We start from the raw sequence: 27032 nt of genomic DNA, 5'->3' as shown, positions 1-27032 counted from the left end.
GCATATGTTGGTGTCTTTCAGTTTCTGTCTCCGTGTTCCACTCAAAGGCTTTGCTTGACTCAAGGCACTTGCTCAAGGTGCTGTGCAGTGGGATTGAACCTAAAACTATGTGGTTGAAAAGTGAACTTCACCACACGACAATGCTTATTATCATCATCTGTTATACAATGTGTGTGTGGGTGTGGGTGGGTGGGTGTTTGGCCTAATGTTAATATGTTATATATAGTATAGTGGAAGTAGCTTAATGTTGTTGAGATTATGAATAATGGTGTATTATACGGGTGGGCAGTATGATGTGTTAGGAAGCTATATATATATATATATATATATATATATATATATATATATATATATATATATATGCAGTTTTGTTACCAATCTCAGGCTATTATGACAGTTATATACTCAGGTTTCAAAGGGAAATGTTACTGTGTGTATTGGGTGTTGGTAAAGTGTGTGTGTGTCTGAGTGGATGTGTGTGGGAAGACCATGTTTATATTTAAGCTTGGAAGAAATGTGTTTGCATACACTTACACTCGCATATGCGCTTGTGCACACTCACACATGCATGTGCACACGCACACACACACGATGCTTATATTAGAGAAGGAAATGCCTATTGTGATACTAGATGTGTCCTTCAGGTGTTAAAGAGATACAGAAGGAATTAGCTTGAATGAAAGCCTGATGAGGAAGGGAGGAAGGGAGAGAGAGAGAGAGAAAGAAGGAGGGAGAGAGAGAGAGAGAGAGAGAGAGAGAGAGAGAGAGAGAGAGATCATAACATGTATTTAATATCTATGTTGTAGAACTAAACAAACATTGCTGTCTTGTCTGTATCGACAACAAATGGCATGTCTGTGTTAATCTCCTCGGTGAAAGCCTGCCTTTAACTGTGAGTGAATATCAGTGAAGTACTACTGAAAACTACCACAGTAGACACTAGTTGCTGTTGATGGCAACTTCCCAGCTCTTGTTTCCTTGCTAACAAATCTTTCTCTAACTGATCCATTACTAGTTTTCCATCAATGGAAAAAATCACTTGAAGCATCCATACACAACATGGTAATGTAGCCACCTCACAAACCTACCCTCTGGCAGCCACCCAAGCTTTTCTTTTTGACTGGCAGTTTTTCAACCACCCTTATTACAGAAGCTCTGTGGTGGAATAAAAGAAAAAAAAAAAAGAAACAACAGCAGCAGCAGCAAAACAACAAGAACAACAAATAATAATAATAATAATTATAATAATAGGAGAAATGTCATGATTTCCCCTGGTTCATGTACCATTACTTTATTATTATTATTATCATTTCCTCATACCTCACCTATCATTTGTGATATTTTTCATTTGCTCTCATTAGAACACTTGCTGTGAACTAATTTACTTTCTCCTGGTTCTAGAATCACTGAAAGAATTATTTCTGCTCTTCATATTTCAAACACAAATATAAATGTTGTGCATAGAAAGATACGAACTCCGAAGATTTCAACAACTTTTCACCACAGGTTTTGCTTTTATCTCTTCTCTTACTTTGGTTTTGACATCCAGTTTTCCCTCCTTTATACTTCTAAACATGGGCATTGTGCTATATTTAGATATTTTAATGAACTATTGACAATGTTATATTTTTCCCCTCTGCAAACCAAATCTAAAGATTGCTATATTTTGGTGGTCATTTCTGAATAGTTTGGTCACTTATATTTGTCAGTGGGTTACATTGTTTGGTAAGAACTGACTGAGCTTCAGCTATGACACGCATTCTGTTCAGAGACTGTGCCTCTTTAGATTGAGGAAGAATTCACTGAGCTTACAACTCCATCAATATATATAAAAAAAATAATCATCTTCCATAGCAGGATGGGTTGGATGGTTTGACTGGAGCTGGAAGACGAGGGAGCTGCATCAGGTTCCAGTGTCTGTTTTGGCATTGTTTCTGCAGCTGGATACCCTTCCTAATGCCAACCATTTTACAGAGTGTGAAGGGAGATGTTTAGAGATGAGAAGAGGTAACTGAAGCGAGTGATGGTGAGAGAAGCTGAAGTGGCTGGGAGTGGCGTTCATGGTAGATGTCTGAGGGTATGGAGAGGAGAGAGAGAGAGGAGGGAGCCTACAGTGGGTAGTAATCATGGGTAATAAGACGAGGGTCGGGTATGTATGTATATGTCATCATCATCATCATCATTGTTTAACATCTGCTTTCCATGCTGGCATAGGTTGGACGATTTGACTGAGGACTGGTGAACCAGATGGCTGCACCAGGCTCCAATCTGTCTATAGCTGGATGCCCTTCCTAATGCCAACCACTCCGAGAGTGTAGTTGGTGCTTTTACGTGCCACTGGCACGAGTGCCAGTCTGGCGGTACTGGCAACGGCTATGCTCAGATGGTGTTTTTCATGTGCCACCAGCACCAGTGCCAATAAGGCGAGAATGGTAACAATCATGCTCGAATGGTGCTTTTTACGTGCGACCGGCACAGAAGCCATTCAGCTGCTCTGGCGACAATCACGCTTGGATGGTGCTCTCAGCGCTCCACTAGCATGGATGCCAGTGATCGAACTTGGTTCGATTTCGATTTCACTTGCCTCAACAGGTATTCGCAAGCAGAGTTTAGTGTCCAATGAAGGAAAGGTAGACATAAGTGGGCTGGTTACACCCCTGGCATAGGTCTCACGGGTTATGGTCTCATTTGGTTTGCTGGGTCTTCTCATGCACAGCATATTTCCAAAGGTCTCGGTCACTAGTCATTGCCTTGGTGAGGCCTAATGTTTGAAGGTCGTGCTTCACGACCTCATCCCAAGTCTTCCTGGGTCTGCCTCTTCCACAGGTTCCCTCAACCGCTAGGGTGTGGCACTTTTTCACACAGCTATCCTCGTCCATTCTCGCCACATGACCATACCAGCACAATCATCTCTCTTTTTCACACCACAACTAATGCTTCTTAGGTCCAACTTTTCTCTCAAGGTACTTACACTCTGTCTAGTATGAACACTGACGTTACACATCCATCGGAGCATACTGGCTTCATTCCTTGCGAGCTTACGCATGTCCTCAGCAGTCACGGCCCATGTTTCACTGCAGTGTAGCATGGCTGTTCGTACACATGCATCATACAGTCTGCCTTTTACTTTGAGTGAGGGTCCTTTTGTCACCAGCAGAGGTAGGAGCTCTCTGAACTTTGCCCAGGCTATTCTTATTCTAGCAGCTACACTTTCAGTGCACCCTCCCCCACTACTAACTTGTTCACACAGATAGCGGAAGCTACCAACTATGTCTAGCTTTTCTCCTTGGAATGTGGTAGAAGTTGTTCTCTGCACATTTTTAGTGTTTATTGCTCCTGAGCATCTGCCACATACAAAAACTATCTTCCCAGTTAACCTGCCTTTGATATTGCTGCACCTCTTATGTGTCCATAACTTACACTGGGTACATCTTATGGAGTTCTACCTACGCCTTTTCTACAGATCGAGCAGGGCCATCTACCTGAAGGGATTTGTGGTTTGTCTGCCTTCCTACTTATTAGGACTTTGGTTTTAGCTAGGTTGACTCTAATGCCCTTCGATTCTAATCCTTGCTTCCACACCTGAAACTTCTCCTCTAGTTCTGATAGTGACTCAGCAATTAGAGCAAGGTCATCAGCATAGAGGAGCTCCCAGGGGCTATATATATATATATATATATATATATATATATGCCTCACGCTTAGAGGGACTTTATAAGTCAAAACTACCAAAATAAGCACATATTTACCGATCGCGAGGTAAAAACTTTTAACTTAACTGGTTTCATAATTAATACAGCAAAACTATGCAGTAAGCTGCATCTTTTATTCATCAGTGCACGTATGGTCAAGACACATAAAGAATAAACAAAAATCAACATACCCTGATGTACCCAACACAGTACAATGACTCCTGTTCATCCTTATATATCCGTGAAAGAAGCGGGCTTTTCAAGTTACACTTCTGCAACACGTGCTTTTACAGAATAATATTCAGCACTGAATATATTCTAATTATTTATAATATAATATAAGGATAAAATCTTTATAAGAATTTATCAAGTAGTCAGCGTCGCAAGGGAATGCAACTTTCAAAGCTAACACCTATTCCTCTGCATACATTTATGTATACAGATAGGCACTCTCCCCCCCCCCCCCCACACACACAAACACACGTAAGAGCCCCTAAATACATATTCACAGATGTGTGTATATTTGTATATAACTCCATACATACATGTACGCATTTATGTGTACGTACTCACCTATCCCTATATCCAAGTTTAGTTGGACATACAGACACATTCTGATGTTGTATTCCATGGGACATATCTCGTCAAACTAAGCAATTGAAACAACACACCATAAAACCATATTAATGCAGCGATGATTTCATGCATGTCGTGTGTGTACTAATCAACTGGTTTGTTCATGCATATCTGTTGGAACAGCAGTCCGTAATTATATGTTCTTGTGCAGTCCACCTTTAATTGCATTAATGGTATTGCAAGTCTACAGGTGTTGATTGAATGGACAATTTATTGTGCAACATATAAGTCAATGGGAAGCTTTGATAGCAATATCCTGTGTTGTTGTGCTTAGGATGGTGGTGTGTTCATCACTCAGAAAGCAGTAAGGACAGGCACACGTTTATGCCGGACAGCGAACGAATGCTAAAGGCCTGTAGTCAACCGTAACATTGCAACGGAATCTGTTCCTCGCCATTCCTGCCCAACAACTTAAACTTATAGTCACTAACAACATGCTGTATTAAAACTGAGTAAAAAAGGGTTTATTTCATGAGAGACCCCTTATAAAATCACCTGACGAAACACTTCTGCACCAGTTGTACAGTATCCCACCCATGAGAGATTGATGTTGGATGGGTTGAAACGATTATTTTCCATTTTCCATTACCTGACTGGTCCTTATTTTAATGACCCTGAAAGGATGAAAGTCAAAGTTGACCTTGGCGCAATTTGAACTCAGAATGTGGAGACAGACGGAATACTGCTCAGCATTTCGTCTGCTGATGTTTCAGTCATTCTTTTTTAATACAAATGCAAGGCCTGAAATTTGGTTCTGTTTGCAACAAAATGGAGAAACGGAATCTCTTCAAAGAAAATTCTCTAATTACCAAAAGCAGCAGCTAAGCTACTACCATGTTGTCTGGTGTGCTAATGATTCTGCCAGCTCATAGTCTTAGTAATAATAATAATAATAATAATAATAATAACCATTTGAATTCTGAGACCAAAGGTTGATTAGTGTAACAGTTATTCAGTTGAAATATATTTCACATTTAACCTCCATCGCACATTGCAGCTGCTAACATTTTCAGATCAATATAACTAGTATTTCTCTAAATAACTGCAAATTAACAGAATTTGCAATTGATCAAGTTTTCTGGCTGTTTTTTCTTCTCTCTTTTTCTCTTTGTTTCTCTCTTTTATTTCTTGTTTGTTTGTTTGTTTTCCAATTTCATTTCTGGCAAATATTGTATGAGGTGGCGTAACTTATCAAATTTGATCAGAACAGATGAGATGTGAGGTTAAACGGAATTGTTCCCTCACCTCGTCTATCACTCCCCTTCTCCCATCCTCATTGATTGTGCTTTTCCTTCTCAAGATTCTATCAGCATTTTGTTCCAACACAAATGAAACCTTCTCCTCCCTATTTATTATTTTTTTTTACAACAAAATAATTTCACATTAAATTTTAAATATGTTTAAAAATGAATATGAACCATTGAATGGTTTCAGCTGACTTTTATGGGAATTACATTTTGTGATAATGTGAATTGTAGTTGAAATGTGGTTGAAATGATAATAATGATGGAGGTGGTTTTACAATTGAGTTTGCAGTTAACGAATGAGGCTGGATGGTTCTGGTCGTTATGGTCGAGAGGATTTTAATTAAGGCGTGTGTGTGTGTGTGTGTGTGTGTGTGTGTGTGTGGAGTTAATGTTTGAATGTGTGAGGCTGGATGCTTTCTGCAGTTATGGTCGAGGTGATTATAATTAAGGCGTGTGTGTGGAGTGGTGGCTGAGGTGAGAATAGCAACAAACGAACGGTTGTCAAGGTGGTACCACACAAGGCAGTTGGAATACGAAGAGGTAAACAGTTCTTTCTAGTGAGGAATATCAGCCATGAAGAAGAATTCACCTTTGTCTTCACTGCCATTAATTGCCAAGTTCAATTTCAAAAGGGAAAATGTTGTTTCTCAAAAACCCAGGTGTTCAAAGTAATCTCCACTACCACCATCCCTATCCCCATCATCACTACTACACACATCTTTGTTACCAAAGATGCATCTACGTGGTTGCATCATCATCATTTAATGTCCGCTTTCCATGCTAGCATGGGTTGGCTGATTTGACTGAAGACTGGTGAACCAGATTGCTGCACCAGGCTCCAATCTGATCTGGCAGAGTTTCTACAGCTGGATGCCCCTCCTAATGCCAACCACTCCGAGAGTGTGATGGGTGCTTTTACATGCCACTGGCACAGATGCCATTTGTGTGACACCAGGGTGCTTTATACGTGTCACTGGCACGGGTGCCAATTTGTGTATCTGCCATGACACTGGTATCTGTCACGTTTGCGATTTTGCTTGGTTTGGTGGGTCTTCTTCTCAAGCACGGCATAATGCCAAAGGTCTTGGTCATTGCCTCCATGCTGCCCAACACTCGAAAGGAACTCAACCACTTTACCTCCATGAGGTCCATGCTGTAAATTTTTCCATCCATCTATGCTCCTTATTCTTGTCAGTGAAGTCATCTCCATTAACAGCTTGTGGTCTTCTGTGGATGTCAGACAACCTGAAGCCCTTCTTTGTCAAGAACTCAACAATGATGGCATGTTGCTTCTGAAGAACAGGAAGAAGAGTTACTATGGAGGGAGATTTACTCTCACAAAATGTGGAATTGAAAGGATCTTTGTTAGTTAATAAAAAGATTAGGCCCACTTTTGCATAAATTTCAGTACAACCCTCATACACTTATTATCTCTGTAATGGAAATGGAATTGGATGGCATTTGGTCTACAGTTTAACATCAGCAGTGGTGATGGTGTGTGTGTATGGATAGATATATGTATATGATATACACATGCATATATACATATGAGCATGATGTTAATAATTAATTTTTGACCTCAAAGAAAATATCACAGACCATAAATAATTAACAAACTCATTAGAGCTTTGGACAGAATTTGTAGAATTAGGAAGAAAACAACAACTTGTGGTTAAAGTCTGTTAGATGTTACATCGATTGGTAAACATAGAGCTTATTTATTTGTTTTTTTTGGGGGCAAGAAAGCATTGAAAACTCCTGGCAAATGAAGGTCATATGACGACTAATTTAATTGTTTGTTATATAAATGGTTTACTGTCTGTAGAATAGTTATCTTGGTTTATCTGTCACGATAATGAGTATTAGACCAACATTTGTCAATAAAATTACTATATGGAAGCTGGAAGAAACCATTTGTATGTGTGTGTATTCTACCTTGTCTTTGTGTGTGTTACTGTTCGTATAAATGGTGGTCCTTGCGAAAGCATGTCCATTCATGTTTTCACAGGGCCTCGATAGACAATGGGAATCGTTACCTTTGTTAGAAACAAGGTGGGGTTTGCTATCAGGAAGGGTTTCCACTGAATATAATTTTGTGATGTCCAACAAGAACTTGAGACACAGGTAGTGGGTGGGTAGGGTTTACTTGTTAAATCTAGAGGAAGGGAGATTGGTCATTACCTTTGTAGCATCTCCTGCGTCTGTTTTAGTCAGTTGAGAATGGAACAAGACACAAAACAATGTCTTCTGTTCTGCCCCTCCACCAGCCACCTCACTTTCCATTTGACTTGATGTTTCACCATTGTTTCGTTTATCTGTAGTTGTTGTTGGTGATGGTCATGGTGGTTGGTTGCGTCAGAGTTGCATTCATCATCTGAGTCTGTGGGTTTCCCCCTGTTCTCCAAACTCACAAGTTTTCCAACCTAACAATCACAATGTCATTCACTCAGGAAATGTAAAATTTTCCAACTCAACAACTGAAGATATTGATTGAGAGAAAAAGAACTTTCTAAACTTGAGAACAACATGGAATTTTCTCTCAGAGAGAGAGAGAGAGAGAAAGAGAGAGAGAGAGAGAGAGAGAGAGAGAGACACACACACACACACACACCCACCCACACTTTATGTTCGACATAGTCATCACTACGAGTTGAATGTGTCTCTTGGACAGCATGTCTTCACGCAGCCTTGTTTTCCTGGTTGTGTAACCCAAGCCCACATATGTATGCACCAACTCACCCAACACTCAGCCACAGATATTTTTTACTGTCCTTTCTCCCTCCCACCGCCACCACTATCAGAAATATATTGACTAACCAGTGTGTGTGTGAGAGAGAAAGAGAGAAAAGGACATATTTAACAGACTCTTTGAGATGTTTGCTGTACATAATTGAATTTCTTATTTTCTTTTCATTCAATAGGAGAGAAAACCGTTTCCAAAGACATTTCATTTTTACTCTTTTTATTTCCAGGGCATTTCGAAAGGAATACGCAAATTTACCACGTCTAGCGAACCTGAGAAGCTGGCCTTGAGTAAGGAAACAGTTGCAACGAAGCCCCCCCCCTCTTTACCCCCCCCCCCCCCCCCCTCCCTCTTTCTCCAATGCACCCTTTTTGCTTTCTTTCTTCCTTTCCAATATCCTGATGTGGTGGCGGCCCTGTTAGTTTGCAGTCCTGCTATTTAATATTGATGGAACATAATATGCAATATATATATATATACACACACACACACACATATATATATATATATATATATATATATACAAGGGTTAAATGGACTCAATATGGAACATTATACACACACAACACACACACCCACATATTAGATGGTTAAATCTAGTTAATATTGGTGGAACATCTTATATATAATGGTTTTGGTTAGTATTGATGGGACACACACACACACAACCACACATATATAATGATTACAGTTTGGTGTGCGTATATATAATTTGAAAAAGAAAGTTTTTAACATACCATCTACTTATTGATACCAATTATTAATTGCATGTCTTTTTTATTTTTGTTTTCAACATCTGTGATTTGTTTTAGATTTTTTTTTCTAAATTATCTTGGCTTTTTTTTTATAACTTCTTATTGAATCATATGAGCTTTTTTTTAAAGATAAATTGCAAAATAAGTGACTGAAATTTTATATTTATGAAAAAAAATTTGAGATAATGGGGAGCAAAAAAAAAAGGCATGTTGACTATTTATTTTCAATATTGAATATCAAACACAATAATAACTTTTTCTATTTTTTTTCTTGGACTTATTACCTCCCCTCTCTGTCTGCTGCCTGTCTGACTGATTTTGTTTTCTTTTTTTCTATTTCTCAATATCTCACTTTCATTCTCTCTCTCTCTCTCTCTCTCTCTCTCTCTCTCTCTCACAGAAGCATATATTCCATGTGTGTGTGTGTGTGTGTGTGTGTGTGTGCACTTGCTTGCATGCACATGGTCCTAAATTTCCTCTAAAAAGTCTGTTAAACATTTTTTTCTGCAGTAATCATTCTTGAGTCTAAATTAATAATGACATATATATGTCTGTATACTTTTCTTTTCACCATTTTACTTCCATTCTGCAAAAGCAGTTTGTTGCAACTTTTTACCTTATGTATCCATTTTTTGTTTAGTGTATTTTTTTTTTACTATCTATTATCTTGTTCGTTGGCTGAATTTGTTATCAAAGTTAATTTGTGTCCAGAGAAAAACCAAGACTTTTTAAGTAGAGAAAGAATGTACTTCTTGTGTTTTTATTATTCATTTATTTTCAAATGTTGTTTTAGCATTTAATTTCTTATTTCCAATCATTGAGAATTTAAAAGTTATTTACTCTATCAGTCTCCATCAGTTTTAAGCCTATTTACTCTTTTTCGTCATCTTCTCTTACAATAGTATACACTCTCGAAATGCTACTGGTCTAACTACTTCTCATATTAAATCACTCTTTTTTTTCTCACTGGACCACCATACATTGGTGTGTGATATTAGAAAATATTTTGAGAAAGAAATCTAAAGGTTTTAGATTTCTTTACTACTTTCTGTTCTTGTCAAGACAAACTGCTAATATCCTTCTTCTTCTTCTTCTTATCCCATTCTTTGTCTTTCAACTCAGCCCTGACTCTAAACTCTTCTCTCTTCTCCATCATCTGTAATTATTGTGTGTATATCTGCCATACTACTGTGTGTGTATATTTACCATACCAGTATGTATGTATGCACTTATACCATTGTGTATATTTCCTGTAATATTAAAGTGTCATTTGGTTAGGTTTTTTTTTCACAGTTGTTGTACAAATATTTTATGTTCCATTCTATTAAAATGTCTGTCGTATGTTCACCATGCCATTTGATCTACTTGTTCACGATGGCCATTAAATGTTGTTTTAGTGTCAGTCCCATTCTGCAGAATCTTGAGCAAGCCTCAGTTTAACTAAAACCTTATGAAAGTTGGAAAGGGTTGTTACTGATCTTGAGTTGATAAAGTTAAATTGGCCCTCAATTTAACACTGTTGTTTGACCTTTGAGCACAATCCACTTCAGTGCAGCTGGGTTAGGGTTGCTGAAGAGGAGGCTCATTGGCATTGTTGCCTTTCTCTAGGTCCTGTAAAAACCTATGGCTACATTTACCATGCCATGAAATACATTTAATCTGTTTGGCATAACATCAAAACTTTGTCTAGTATGCTGTTAAACACATATTCATGCCATTAAATATGCCCATTACCTTCTATGGTATTAAATGAATGTCCTCATCCATCAGCAATTAATGTTTGTCTGCTATACCATTAAACCTATGGTAATGTCTTTCATGCCACCCAATTAACCGTCTGTTTGCTCCACCATACCATTAAGTATACGTCTGCTTACCATGTCATTAAACATAATATCTGAGTTGCCATACACAGATCTCCACCATACCATTAATCATGTATTTGTCATACTGTTATGTATATCTATTAATTATTGGTCTATGCCTACCATCCCATTAAACATATATGCAATTAAACCCATGTCAATGTCTTTCATGCCATTAAAAATATGGTTTTATCATAAAGCATATGTCATTTAACCTATGTACAAGTCTTCCATACCATTAAACCTTTGTTTATATTTGTTTTTGCTATAAGCCACCATCAGTTTGGTCAGTTTGTATATAATCCTTTGAAGTGTTTCTGCTTTGGTTTACAATGTCATTGTAGCCCTTCTGACCCTGTTTACCAGCTCCTACAAATGTTCACCCACGATACATGTTAATTTCGCTTTGCTGTTTTAATTATAGTCTTAATCTAATATTTATCTTGTTTGCCTCTCTGGGAAATGCCTGTGTTTTTAACAACAACTAATAAAGTTTCAATATTAATAGACATCATTTTATTGGGATATCATTATTTTATTGTATCACAAATAATTCAAGCTTATTTTTTCATAATTTCGTTATTTAATCAGTGACAATATTTTGAGTCAATGATAATCAAAAGTTTTCGCACAACTGTCACTAGTTTACTTTTTGCATACAGCAAATCATCATCATCGTTTAACGTCCGCTTTCCATGCTAGCATGGGTTGGACGATTTGCCTGAGGACTGGTGAAACCGGATGGCTACACCAGGTTCCAATCTGATTTGGCAGAGTTTCTACAGCTGGATGCCCTTCCTAACGCCAACCACTCAGAGAGTGTAGTGGGTGCTTTTACGTGTCACCCGCACGAAGGCCAGTCAGGCGGTACTGGCAACGGCCACGCTCAAAATGGTGTATTTTATGTGCCACCCGCACAAGAGCCAGTCCAGGGGCACTGGCAACGATCTCACTCGAAAATCCTACGAAGGCCAGTCAGGCAACGAATTTCTCTGCTGATATTGACAGAGAATAATAATAATAATAATAATAATAATAATAATAATAATAGTGATAACAACAGCAATAATAATAATAATAATAATAATAATAATAGTAATAATAATAATAATAATAATAATAATAATAATAATAGTGATGATAGCAATAAAACAACAACAACAACAACAACAGTGTTGATATGAGCATGTTGGTAGAGTTATTGTTTATAGTTGGACTTCAATTTATTCTTGTGTTTGCTTTTTTAATTTTTTTTATGGGTTTCAGTTATTGGGTTGCGGCTATGCTGGAGCATAGTGCCATTTTCAAGAGTTTTACATAATCACATTGACCTCAGTACTTCAGTTTGGAACTTATCTATTGATCCTGTTTCTCAAATTGCTAAGTTACATTTTGACTCAAAGGAGATGACATGCCAGTAAACACACTGGTATGTTTGTGTGTGTGTGTCCGTGTGTCCATAATCATCATAATCCATCTGTTTTCCAAGCGACTGTAGGTTAGATGGTTTGATAGGATCTTATGAAGCAGGGGACTGAGTGGAGGTGCAATGTCGAGAGCAGTGGCTTTATGCCAGGCATTGAGAGGTTAACCTATGATAGATGGACAGGAATAAGTGTTTCGGCCGTAGAAGAGGTACAGGACTATCCCAGCAGGAAAGGGAGACAAAATGGGGGTGATAAGGTATTGTGGGGTGGTGGTGGTGGTGGCTATAAGAAAAAGTAGAGAAATGAAGATGGCTAGATTTGTAGGTTCCTGAGATTGTGAAAGGAGATTGACAAATGATTAGAGATGAGAATAGAAGTGAATGGGGAACATGGGTGGAGGTGTAGACAATGATGCATCTCAGTTTGTGGGGGTAAGTGAAGGAAAATAGCAGGAGGTTAAGGAAAAGAAGATGAACTGGAGAACAACAGTGGAATAGGAAGACGATGTGAAGTGTGGTGGGGACAGGAGTAAGACTGAATAAAAGAAAAACCAAAAAACCCCAGAGATTAGAGGCACACAGGGTGGATGTAGTGGGTTACAATAAAAAAGGATTTTGATAGTGGACATGGGAGTGTTCAAGGAAAAGGGGTGTTCAATAGATGATGATGATGATGTGAGTGCAAAGTGGGTGAGAAAAGAAGTGGTCGCAAGAAGGGGGAATATTGGTAGCGCAGAAGAGTGGAATAGGTGCAACTCTGCTGTCGTATAATTACAGCAGCTGAGGAGGAAATAGTTGCAGAGAATAGTGAAGAGGGGATTGATGTTGGAGAGTTGCTGGGAAGGTAGATGAGATTTTTGTCAAGCATGGGGTTTTGACGAATCCTCTCAGTCTTTTGTCATCTCTTTTGGTGAGGTTCAATAACCTCCTGACATTGGTTTTCACTCCTTTGTCTGATAGCTTCTTCCTGAAACTCACTCCTACAGGTTCCATCAACATTTAGTGACCAGTTCTTCTTTCTGCAACTCTCTTCATCTATACACATCACATCACACTACTTTTGATGCCTCCTACACCCGGTTTTTCTCTCTTTGTCACTGTGCACATTGGTGTTGCACATCCAGCAGAGCATGCACCCTTAATTTATTTCTAGTTTTTGCACGTTCTCTGCATTTACAGCCTACATTTTACTCCAATGTAGAATTGCTCTTCATTTATGTGTATACACACACACACACACACACACATACACACATACATCTGTATGTATATATGTGTGTGTGTGTGTGTGTGTGTGTGTGTGTGTGTTAATGAGGCAAATTCTGCTGTATATGATAGCGTTGATCCCTTGGGAGGCAAAAGGCAAAAAAGCTGCCTGCAGATGCAGAAGATATTTGGTTTATGTTCCGCAGCCAACTTCCTGCTTCTTTTCCCTCCAAGCAGTCGTTAACCTAATATATTATTACATCGTTAATAAAACTTAGATATTTCTTGATGCTTCCACAGTTATGCTGTGTATGTATGTGACTTTATCTAAATGCAGAAGGCAGCAAGTTATCTTCAGACTGAGCTCTGTTACAGACACCCACCGATGAGGTGGTGGTGTTGGTGCCGGCTTTTAAACTGGCCAATGGATTAAGTCCAGCAAGAATAGGAATGGTTCTTCTCTTTGACCTCCGACCAGACTGGTTCAAATTCCACTGACAAAATTTACATTGTCCTAAGGTTAGGCTAAAAAGCATCTTACCCAAAATACTGTGCAAAGTGTTCAAAGCAAAAACTAAAGTTGTGAAGGGGACATTTAACCACCTTGTCATATCCTTCTGTAGCCAAAAGAATATGTACCAGTCATATTTTTGGGTTGCCTGATTGTATACCACTTTGAAGAATTTCCTTTGTCTTGTTCCTATTGGTAGAGCATCAGACGAAATGCCTCACTGTATTTCTTTTGTCTCTTTACATTCCGAGTTTAAATCTTGCAAAGGTTATCTTTGTTTTTCATCTTTTCAGGATTGATAAACTAAAATACCAGTTACGTACTGGAGTTGATTGACTAAAAAGACATTCTTCCCTCAAAATTACTGATCTTATTCCTTAAATAGAAACAATATTACTGAGTACACTTAATTTTCAATTTGTTACTGAACACAGCTTTGTGGGCCTTGGACTCCTGTATTTTCTATTCACACTAGTCTATCAATGTGATACTTAGTAATGATGTTTCCTGTATGTTGTCTAAGTCTTGGGATTTTGTTATGTATTTCATCATCATCCTTTTACCGTTCATTTTTCCATACTTGCATGGGTCAGAATTTATTAAGGTGGATTATTTTATGGCTGGAGGCTCTCTCTGTTGCCAACCCTCACCTGTTTCCAAGGAAGGTAATATTTCCCCACCCCTTGGCTAGACATGTTTTTCAAGGTAGATTGGAAATGAAGGCCACCGCTTGTACGACAGTGATGCTCACTTACATCTGTTCTGCAAAGTCAAAGCAAAAAGATGTACACGCATGTATACGATGGGCTTCTATACAGTTTCCATTTACCAGATTCACTCACAAAGCATTGGTTGACCTGGGGCTATAGTAGAAGAAACTTGTTCTAGCTACCATGCAGTGGGATTGAACCTGAAGCCATCTGACTAAGCCATGCCTGCACCAATTTGTGTACAGATATTTATGTCCCTCCCAAAGCCCCTTTTATAGGAATTGTCTCTGCTTCCAGCCCCTACATTTTGCTTATCGCTATTTCCAGCTCTTCGAGTTGCTTTGTCAGTTACAGACCAGTTCTTGTACTTCTTTTCTGTCATTCTTTCATAATACTGGAGAGGGCAGAGAGGGCACGAATCTGGGGCAGGGGCAGCAGCAGCAGCAGGTGATGATTGAGGGTCTTCAGCTGCTCTCTCACCCTTCCTCACTGAAAATGCCCACAACTTTTCTGGTTGTCTTTCTATTATATTGTGTCTATAATTTTTAAATGTTTTGTTTGATGGGTCCCCCCCCCCCTCTTTGTTGTGTATGTACACACCTGTATGTTTATAGAAAGCATTTTGTATATATTTGAGTGGTCAAAGGAAGGTAGATTGGTAGAATCATTAGTATTGGACAACGTTTAGTAACAGTACCCTCCACCCTGAGTTCAGTTCCTGTCAAGGTGAACTTGTCTTTTTTATTCTTCCAGGGTCACTGAAATAAAATACTAACCAAGGTTTGATCTAAACGAATATCCTTTCCCCTCAAAACTTCCGGCTTTGTATCAGTGTTAGAAGCAATTATTACTATTAAATTCGGTGGGTTGACAGAGTCGTTGGAGCATTAAACCTCACCACTGCACCAAAAAAAAAAAGAAAAGCTTGGGTTTTTTCCAGCTCCGTCCATTCTTCATTGCAATTCCACTGAGATCAGCTTTACTTTTTCATTTCTCTGGGATTGACAAAAGGAAGTATCTGTCAAATAATGGGGTTGATGGTTTCAAGTAACTCCACCCCCTAAAACTACACCCTTTCTGCCATTATTACTAGTCCTGTTTATTGAAATAAATACTTTAGTTAACCACAGCCTTGTTCTCTTTAAAGTTGAGCTTTTGTAGGGATGAGGGAAATGTTTATTGTGTGTGTGTTCTTTGTTAACGTTCTTAATATAATTTCTTGCCATTCAGTAAAGAATCATGGAATGAAATAAGCAATCTCTTGGCATTGTCACACATCATATTTTCTTTTTTCTTGACAGACCAAAATCACGAAGAGTCTGGCTGCAGACTGCTTTGTCTTACGGGGATCAATTTACAACAGCTGCTCTTCTGTCTGTCTGTCTGTCTGTCTGTCTGTCTGTCTCACTTCAGCTGTGAAAAGAAAATTACTCCGAAGATACATCGCAATGTTTTATATTTGTGAAATCTCTACCCCCCCATCCATGTCAGCAAGAACAAGACCCAAATGACAAGGCATTTATTAATGAATACAACGTCAATTGTAATTGTTCTAAGTCCTACATTTGCTGTTAGTCTTGGAACTATTTGACATGGCCATTAAGGAATTCAGCAGTGTCAACAGAATATCAATAATGAATATAAAAATTATACTTTAGCTTTATATTGGTCGTATTATTTCATGGAACAGATAATTAACTTGTTTCTAGTTAGACTACTATTATGACTATATCTCCCTCCCATGTATATAATACTCACTCATACAGATATATAATATTAGATGATAATATAATGATGTACCTCCCTATATGTAATTACACACATAGTTGGGTTTTGTTTTGGTGTGGTTCAGCGCACTTCATTTAAATGAAACTAGAAGATGCTGAATTCAGTTTACAATGTTTTATGAAAATAATCTAGAGCAGCTGGCATGGAAGAAATGAAATGTAATGAAATGAAACGAAACGATACATACATACACACACACACACACACACACACACATATATATATATATATATATAAATAAATAAAATAAAATATTGTGTATGTGTGCTGGTTACGAGCCAATGATTCTGTAAAAATAAACTTTTGATATCTGAATACACTGTTTTTTTTTTTTACCTCTTGTTAATGTTATTTGGCAAGACATGAATTTCAGAGAGTAATTTGCTTAAGAACAGGACACATTTGGCAAGCAAACTTCTCTCTACATTGAAACATTATCGATGTCTGTGTTGGTGTCAACTCTGTTACTGAGTTAAATGGTAAAGTGGTACAAAGTCACTGTTATCGTAGTTAATGTAATGAACCAATATGTGTTAATTAAAATTACAGGTACAATGAAGAAAAAAAATGAACTTTATTAATTCTGGTCAAAGCAGTAGTGACAACCCTGGACATGTTCCAGTCTTATTGGACTCCTCAGTGAGACAGCTTCTACTGGTACTTCCAGAAAAAAATATCCACCTACCCATATATAGGTGAGTGAATTTATATTTGTCAAGGGCTCTGCAACTTCTCTAGTGCCACTGAGTGCCAAGATACCCCCCCCCCCCCCCAATACACAATAAAGTGATTGATGGTTGAATGAAGATGGAATAGAGTGAAGAAGAGCTTTTAGTCTTGTCTTGTTGAGGACATAACAACTTTCCTAGTGTTGGTGTCATGATAAAATGCACTGAGAACACTCTGGAAAATGAGTGATAGGAAAGGCATACAGCTTCCCATGCGGTTGGTGTATGTAACCTGTTCAACATCAACACAGTTTCCCATGCGGTTGGTGTATGTAACCTGTTCAACATCAACACAGTTTCCCATGCGGTTGGTGTATGTAACCTGTTCAACATCAACACAATTTCCCATGCGGTTGGTGTATGTAACCTGTTCAACATCAACACAGTTTCCCATGCGGTTGGTGTATGTAACCTGTTCAACATCAACACAGTTTCCCATGCGGTTGGTATATGTAACCTGTTCAACATCAACACAATTTCCCATGCGGTTGGTCTATGTAACCTGTTCAACATCAACATAATTTCCCATACGGTTGGTGTATGTAACCTGTTCAACATCAACACAATTTCCCATACGGTTGGTGTATGTAACCTGTTCAACATCAACACAATTTCCCATACGGTTGGTGTATGTAACCTGTTCAACATCAACACAGTTTCCCATGCGGTTGGTGTATGTAACCTGTTCAACATCAACACAATTTCCCATGCGGTTGGTGTATGTAACCTGTTCAACACCAACACAATTTCCCAACGGTTGGTGTATGTAACCTCACGTTCGCAACATCCAACGGTTGGTGTATGTAACCTGTTCAACATCAACACAATTTCCCAACGGTTGGTGTATGTAACCTGTTCAACATCAACACAGTTTCCCATGCGGTTGGTATATGTAACCTGTTCAACATCAACACAATTTCCCATGCGGTTGGTGTATGTAACCTGTTCAACATCAACATAATTTCCCATACGGTTGGTGTATGTAACCTGTTCAACATCAACACAATTTCCCATACGGTTGGTGTATGTAACCTGTTCAACATCAACACAATTTCCCATGCGGTTGGTGTATGTAACCTGTTCAACATCAACACAATTTCCCAACGGTTGGTGTATGTAACCTGTTCAACATCAACACAATTTCCCATGCGGTTGGTGTATGTAACCTGTTCAACATCAACACAATTTCCCATGCGGTTGGTGTATGTAACCTGTTCAACATCAACACAATTTCCCATGCGGTTGGTGTATGTAACCTGTTCAACATCAACACAATTTCCCAACAGTTGTTGTATGTAACCTGTTCAACATCAACACAATTTCCCATGCGGTTGGTGTATGTAACCTGTTCAACATCAACACAATTTCCCATGCGGTTGCTGTATGTAACCTGTTCAACATCAACACAATTTCCCAACGGTTGGTGTATATAACCTGTTCAACATCAACACAATTTCCCATGCGGTTGGTGTATGTAACCTGTTCAACATCAACACAATTTCCCATGCGGTTGCTGTATGTAACCTGTTCAACATCAACACAACCAGTCCTGTTTTAAAGAGTGTGTGTTACTTTACTTTGTGGCGTCATAACCCAAATTTCTCATTCCAGTCTTTTCCGAGGATTTCCCGGTAAGGATTGTCAGTAATGTAGCAGAATCCTGAATGAATGGAAGTCGAGTCTCTGAGTGAATAAAAACATGATATTTTTCCTTTGATAACCAGTGGTAGGCTGGAAGGATTCTTGGCATTTTATTCAGTTGATAAAATGGCTGGTTTACTGATTTTTGTGTCAGGTTTCTTCAGAAATGATAGTAATTTCAGCTGCATTGTCTCAATGATTGCAGAGCAATGTGAGATGAAGTATTCTGCTCAAGAACACAACGCACCACCCGGTCCAACAATTGAAACCATGACCTCACGTTCGCAACATCCTAACCATTAAGGCATGTGCCCCCCACCATAGAAATGGATGTAGAATATAAAAGAAATGATGAGAGTTTGTTCATAAGATATTTAGTTACATCATCTTACGTAAGTTTCATTAACAAAAAGAATGTTTATTTATTGCAGAATGAAACTGTGCTGTCCTTTCCTTTCTGTCTTCATCATATTGACCGGGATTTGACTGCTATTTTGGGTAGACTGAGTTACAATATAAAGACTACCTCATTAGGTCAACGATATATCTTTGTACGCTGTAATAGAATTTTGATAACATTCCCATGTTTTGTAAGGGAGGTAACTGTACAGCATAACATAACCACTTTAGAATTACTACTCTTCATTCGAGTTGTTCCATGATTTTCACATCCCTGTGAGGGCAGAATTTAAAGGGAAAACAACAAGTTACTTTCATGTTTTTTCTACTTGAATTTGTGATATAACCGAGAAATTTCCTGATGAAAATGAAATGTTTATAGTTTTCCTTAATGATATACTTTATTATATCTAATTAATATGTATTGATTCCAACCCTAATACGTGCACATTTACATTACATCACAAAATAAATATTTCCTATTATTGCTATACATTACACTCTCTGGCTCCTAATTATTATCATTTTCTTATGTTCTGTAGATTACTCGTTATTTCAATGAAACTTTGTGTCAAACATGCTCGGGGATGAGGTGCAATGATTCAGAAGTGACAAGCTGTCCAAACATAGAAGTCAACTGAGATGTTACTTTCTTCCTTTGTACTGTATTATGTCCATAACTGTCCTTTACAAGTCAGTATAACCAGGCAGTTTGTCCCATACTTTCGCTAAAAATGTCGTAGACGGACATAGAAACCCTCTCAGTTTTCCCATCATTGACTCAGTGGAATATCAAGGATGTGACAACGAAAGGGTTTTTGGAAGTTATTGCAGGAGATTAGTGAGACTAGGACGAAGAGTAAAAGGGATGTTGAGGAGAATTCATTGCAGTGTATTCAAGAAATGGTTCGTTTGAACATGAAATTCTTGTAAATGTAGAAAAATTGTTTTCATGCAACCTATACACAACATAACAAGCTTCAGAGTCGATAAAAGGAGAAACATAATGTGCTGTGTAATTCCAGAAAATACTAGATTGTGTAATAGTTGTGGTGGGTGATGTATGCGTAACGATTCTGATGTCATTAGACAAAGGTGACCACGGTGTATTCATTCAAATATAATGCAAGACTTCTGGAGAGACGAGTAAGAGAATGGGTTACCTCTACCACAGAACATACTTTGAAATCCAGAAGCAGAAACTAAATGCAAATTAGAGAGGGAAAAAAACCGTTCTATGCAACAAAAGCAGTATTAGACTAAAATAGTTATTTGTATATCATATTTGATACATAAAAAATGCTAAAGGTAAATTAACTATGAATTCGTTTGGGACTCAAATCCTTTATGGATGCGTTAACCTAGTACTACTACTTCTGCATATAATGGATTTTTATTCAGTCGAGCGGCTAATCGCAACATCAGTGATTTTTCCTTTTACCTGGATTCTGGATTCTTTAGTCCTACGTACAATTGATAACAAAAATATACCAGTAAAAAATGTAGGATTGATACAAATATGCAACCTTGACCTTGTTCTAATAAGAGAAATCTTATATTCTCATAACTATATCCACTAATTAATGACAGCTGACTATGTTCTACTGATTCAAAGTTCAAATATTCCAAAACAATGATTCACCAAGTAATTTTTTTTTTGCTATCGAAATTGACTTTTTAAAAGTTTTTGTCATTTTTTTGTCTTCCAAGTAACTTGGCAACTTATGGCTTTTACGAAAATAAAATTAATTTCACGAAAACCAATATGTAATAGCAATTACGGCGTGGAAGATACATATCAGTGATTCAAAAATATGCAAAAACTGTTAACTTCTCTTAATTATTTGTTTTGTGTCAACATTTTCTTCACACTAACTGCAACCTGGTCACTGACATGGTTCCACTGGAACTAGTCTGAGATGAAGCTGTTGGTCAGTATATATAGTTTTCAGGATTTTGAATATAATTCACTCTCATATATAGGTCAGTCATTCCAGTTGTCATTGTCTGATTCTCAAAGTAGAATCCGTTAATTTGGCTTTTGGTTCAAATTTATGTAGTCTTTTGTCCTTCCTTCTTTCAGACAAACAAAACATAAAATCTATTCGATAAAAATACAAATTCTGTAGAAATATGCCTCCCCAAAGCAACCCGATTTCTTTTTCTAGATATATTTCATTCTATTTGACCATTGTGACCACATATCTAAAGAAATACTCCCTTCTTTCCCTGATTAAACGTTTTACAGATTATTAACTTCATCTTTAGTGATGAGATATATTTAAATATTTATATCTGAATAAATTTTGTTCAGTTAAAAATCGCCAATAGTCGTCAGGTGTCTCAATCTTAGTTTATATATATATATATATATATATATATATATATATATATATATATATATATATATATATATATATATATATATATACATTACATTATATATATATATATATATATATATATATATACATTACATTATATATATATATATATATATATATATATACATTACATTATATATATATATATATATATACATTACAGCAGCCTGCAGCTCACATAACATTTCTGACAGCTGGTTCAGCTCACCATTGATCAGACAGCTGACAGTTATATGATGGTCCAAAATTTAAACAGTAACACAGCAACTTTGATCAAGACCTTATAGTCAGACAGCTCAATTAAATTGTGACATACAGCTCGTAGCTTTGATCACACACTCTTGTAGTCAGGCAGCCAAGACAGAGCTGTCTATTCTAGATCAAGAGCATAATTTCATTGCTCCCCAGCTTGCTTTTTACTAAAAGCACGTCTTAACTGGAATGTAGTGTCATTCATGCATGCACAGTTTATACACATACACATCTAAATACAAACTTAGTTTGCATGTTCTCACATTTATTTATTACACTCTGTACATGCCTACTGAAGATTTACATACAGGCATATCCTTTCGTGAATATCTACAGACTCACTTGGATAAATATAAGTACACTCACATATACATACATGCATACATACAAACAGACATACGCACGCACACAAAAACACACACGGATAAAGAGGTTATCGTTGCTGTAACCAAATAAAGAAATTATCGTTGCTGTAGATGCATCAGATTATGGAATAGGAGCAGTAGTCTAGCATAAAATGGTGGATGGGTCACATTAACCAGTTATGCCTACTTCAAAAAGTCTATCAAGAGTTGAAAAGAAATGTTCACAAATAGAAAAGGAAGCAGTGGCACTTGTTTATGCAGTAAAAAAATTCCATCGCATGATATATGGTAGAATGTTTCCTCTTCAAACTGACCATAAACCACTCTGGAAAATATTTGGTTCAAAATCTGGAATCTCAGTATATACAGCGAATTGTTTGCAGCGCTGGGCAACTCTGCTTTTGGGCTGTAATTTAATTTGAAGTATCGACTTTATCTTTTGATTATCTTTCACTACAAATAACTGAATACTCAGCAATGACCGAAGACGTCCTAATTGCCAATACGAACATCGAAGCTGAGATGCAACGAGTGCCAATGGATTCAATCAGATTTTTACCTGTTATTTTAGAGTTGGTAAAACAAGAAACATTAAACGAACCTGTTCTACAAAAAGTTATTAAATATCATAGATATGTCTGTGATAAAGATATGCAACAGTTCAGTTGGAAGTGTGATTATCTCTCAGTTGTTGATGACTGTTTAATGATGGCTAATCGTACTGTTATTCCAAACAGTCTTAAAAAGTTGGTAGTTAACAAATTTCACAAACATCATCCAGGAACATGAAGAACGAAGGCTTTAGCAAGAAGCTACATTTATTTTTGGGGACTTGACAAAGATATTGAATCTCTTGTGTAAACATGTTCGAAATGTGCAAAAGCCTCATAATTACTTATTTGGATAAGCACTCCCTGGTCAATTCCAAAAGCAGCACCATAACCAGTTAAGATGGAGGAGAGAGAGAGCCGTCAATACCACTATCTATGAATCAAGATCAAGGAAATAGGAAAAATCAAGACATTCAAACTCAATTAGAAAGTTTCGGTAGGTTCAGTTGGAATAGAGAATCTGCTGAATACGTACAGGTAAACCCTCAAAATAAAACTACTTTGTCAAATTTACGATGGTCCAGTGGAAATCGAAAGCCTGCTGAATACATAGAGGTAAACTCTCAAAATAAAACTTATATACCAACTATTCATCTTTTAATGAAAAGGGAGATGAGACAACCCCATTTGTCTTGACACAAAACATTGTTTTATTGTCATCCAATCAGTGGATACGATTCTATCATGTTTTTCACCCCCCCCCATATCATTTATTATTTAAGCTTACGTCGATTCGTCCGAGGAGATAACTTTATGCACTCTACCAAATGACAATAAAAATACATTGACTCTTTGTTGTGAATTTACTGTTTTCGCCTGAGTACACTGTGGTACAGACGGTTTATGTTGCATCGTGGACAATTGAAGTTACAGTTCTCCATTTTGCACTTTGGTTTGGAATTGTTGCAATGTTTTCTTTGTTCGTTTATAAAGTTATTATCTGAGCACAATATCATTATTCGTCTTATAACATTTTTTCCTGTTTTTTCTCCTTTCACGAATTTGATTGCTGGTGTTGTTGTCCTCTGCTTATGGTGTTTCTTGAGCCTTTCCAGTTCCAGGGAGTGAGCGAGTATTACAAGCACCTTAACACGGCACCACTTGTGATGTCTTTGAGTAAGTGATATTTCACCCTGACAAGAAATATTCCGAGGTACTCCTTCCTCCACAAAGTCTACACAGCTGGTTCCTCCTCAGATGCTACCTGTGCTGGTTTGTTGGTGCTGGGAGTGTGTCAAACAGGAAGGAGGTACAGGAAAGCTTCCCAGTCTCCACAAATCTGTCCATGTGACCCCCATGTCTCCACAAATCTGTCCATACAACCCCCATGTCTCCACAAATCTGTCCATGTGACCCCCATGTCTCCACAAATCTGTCCATGTGACCCCCATGTCTCCACAAATCTGTCCATGTGACCCCCATGTCTCCACAAATCTGTTCATGTGACCCCCATGTCTCCACAAATCTGTCCATTTAGTCTTGGCTCCCTGAGATACCAGTTCCACAGCACATGCCATTCTTCTTTCATCCTCTTTGTGCCTACTTCTGTCCTCCTCTCTTTGATATCTGCCTTCTTCCATAGTTGGAAATGGCAAGAACTGAGGCTCTGCATGTATCAGGTCATCCCATAAGTTCTGTCCGATTTTACTTTTTTAAAAATTGAATGAAATTTAATAGTATTTGAGAATGTCCATTGGAATTTAAAATTATTTTTATGCATTTGTGTACATTTAAGCTAATTAAATATTATTTTACAGAATAATAGAATTAAAACGTCTTTGATTAAAACCCTTTCTAACATAGAAGTATCCAAAGAGCATTTGAGACACATAATGCTTTATGAGTACAAAAAAGGAAACTCTGCAGCCGAAGCGACTCGAAACATACACTCAGTTCATGGGAAAGAATGCTTGAATGAAAGAACTTGCAGAAGATGGTTTGCAAAATTCAGAAGTGGAGATTTCAGCCTTGAAGATGAAGATCAAACAGGACGTCCAGTTGAGTTTGATGATAAGCTCCTTGAGGCGTTACTTGGAGAAAATCCTGCATTATCAGTTGAAGAATTGACAATAAAGCTTAGTTCAAACCATACAACTGTTCATTGTCATCTTCAACAACTTGGAAAGGTTCCTAAACTTGGAAAATGGGCGCCTCATGAATTGTCTGAAAGCAGCTGCAAATCCCGAGTTGACATCTGCTCTTCTCTCCATTCTCGCGAACTCATTTCGCCCTTTTTGGATAGACTTGTGACTGGAGACGAAAAATGGATCTTCTATCGAAATGTCAAACGTCGTAAACAGTGGCTTGATAAAAGGGAAAAAGCTCAACCACAACCGAGAAGGGAACTTCACGGAGAAAAAGGTTCTTCTCTCTATCTGGTGGGATTGCAAAGGAGTAATTCACTTTGAATTGTTACCACCTAATGCAACAATCAATGCTCAAGTCTACTGTCTGTCATTAGAGCATTTGAACCAAACTTTGAAGAAAAAAAGACCCGCTTTAGTGAATCGAAAAAGAGTGATGTTTCATCTGGACAATGCGCAATCCCACACTGTAAAGATCACATCACAGAAGATCGAAGAGCTTGGTTGGGAAAAAATTCCTCATCCACCTTATTCTCCCAACCTTGCTCCTTCAGACCACCATTTATTTCGAAGTTTACAGAATCATTTGGGGGACATAACTTTTGCAAACCAGGAGGAAGTCGAAACTGACATTTCAGAGTTCTTCGCTTTGAAACCAAAAGAGTTTTACATTGATGGGATTCAAAAGCTTGTAAATAGACGGAAGGAATTCATAGATAATCAGGCAAAGTACATTGATGATTAAATTTCAATTAAATATAACATTTGATCACTTGTTTTCTTTATTCAAAATTTGGACAGAACTTATGGGATGACCTGATAATTCCAATAATGTCGCATAGCTTCAGCATATTTTCAGTCTCTGCATCTCTGGTACTGGTCACCCATTTTCCACCGGAACTTGTTATGATACTTACATGTCTGACACGCTCATCCTGGGACTCTCTGTACATCATTACGACCTTGAATTCCTCCAATACGGATGACAGAGAAAGTTGGAATTGTCCAAATCTTATGCACCAGTCTATTTAACTGAAACTTGGATGGATACCCAACCCCCTTTCGATGTATTTGTTTACCTCTGTTGATGGAATAGCCTCTCCTTGCACTTGCAACTTGATTCTATTTGTTAATTTGCTTCTCTTGATCACCATACTCCTAGATTTCTTGGAGTATGGCAATCATACTTGTAGATTTCTTCATTGAAGAACTGATCCGTATGAATTTACCAAATCTAACCAGACCACTGTCAAGTCACCTTTGTTTCTTTTGGCCTCTTGGATCATCTGGCTCAGAACTCCGGTGTGTTTCAGATATCTAGAGAGACTTGGAACAACACCTTTCTGGTTAGAGCTGTTTATGTATCCATTCTCAGTTATTATGTACGAGGCCATCCTTTTGGGAGCAATACAGAAGAAGATTTACCACTCAGAAGTGAAATGGCTCAGAATTGGTTTATGGTCGAGGAGTTTTTATCCTTCTGCTTTCTTCCAGCATTGGTATCCAGATTTTATAGAACGGGCCCACTGTCTCCGAAGAATATCCAACCTTCCTTGGTCGCCATCCAGACTTTCCTGGAAGTCACTGGTTGTCCCCAGTATGGTGGTGAGTAAAATACCTGTTAACTCAAGCGAAACTTAGCATGGTTCTTGTGAACTAATCCAACATAACAGACTGTTTGTCTGTCGGAACAACAGGAGAAGAAGACAGGATTAATCACACAAAAAGTGTATTAAAAGTTAGATCAAGGATGATATATTGGGGGTTATCTCCCTTGAAATTACCTCAGTCAACTTCAGTTAATTTAATATCAATCTCTCTTTATCCTCACCACAGACAGAGAAATTGTTTTTGTAGAATTTGTTACATATTTTAATTTTTATGTTTTAGCATTATTGTGGATAATTTAATCAATGAGACGAATGGTTGACCCAGAGATCCAATGCTTTTGAAGTCAAACATTTTTGGGGTCTGGGTTCAGTGTCCCCA

At 37.7% G+C, this 27032-nt stretch overlaps 1 protein-coding gene across 5 annotated transcripts in view; it reads left to right on the top strand.

Annotated features, from left to right (window-relative positions):
• Positions 1-21170, top strand: part of LOC106881851 (protein ECT2) — a 132733-nt gene extending 111563 nt beyond the window's left edge. For 3 of the 5 annotated variants that reach the window (XM_089350133.1, XM_089350135.1, XM_089350131.1), the window contains one exon: positions 8548-8704. In XM_089350133.1, coding sequence (XP_089206259.1) covers positions 8548-8585 — 38 coding nt within the window. In that variant the 3' untranslated portion in view covers positions 8586-8704. Of the gene's footprint in view, positions 1-8547; positions 8705-17128; positions 17275-19889 lie in introns of those variants that run through there. The other 2 variants (XR_016241345.1, XM_089350132.1) reach the window with 2 other exon arrangements.
• The last annotated feature ends 5862 nt before the right edge of the window (positions 21171-27032 follow it).

The sequence above is a fragment of the Octopus bimaculoides genome, chromosome 4, assembly GCF_046866305.1.
Source record: "Octopus bimaculoides isolate indiv1 chromosome 4, ASM4686630v1, whole genome shotgun sequence".
Classification (NCBI taxonomy): domain Eukaryota; kingdom Metazoa; phylum Mollusca; class Cephalopoda; order Octopoda; family Octopodidae; genus Octopus; species Octopus bimaculoides.
The sequence above is the reverse complement of the archived record's forward strand: the minus strand, read 5'-3'. Positions and strand labels throughout refer to the sequence as shown.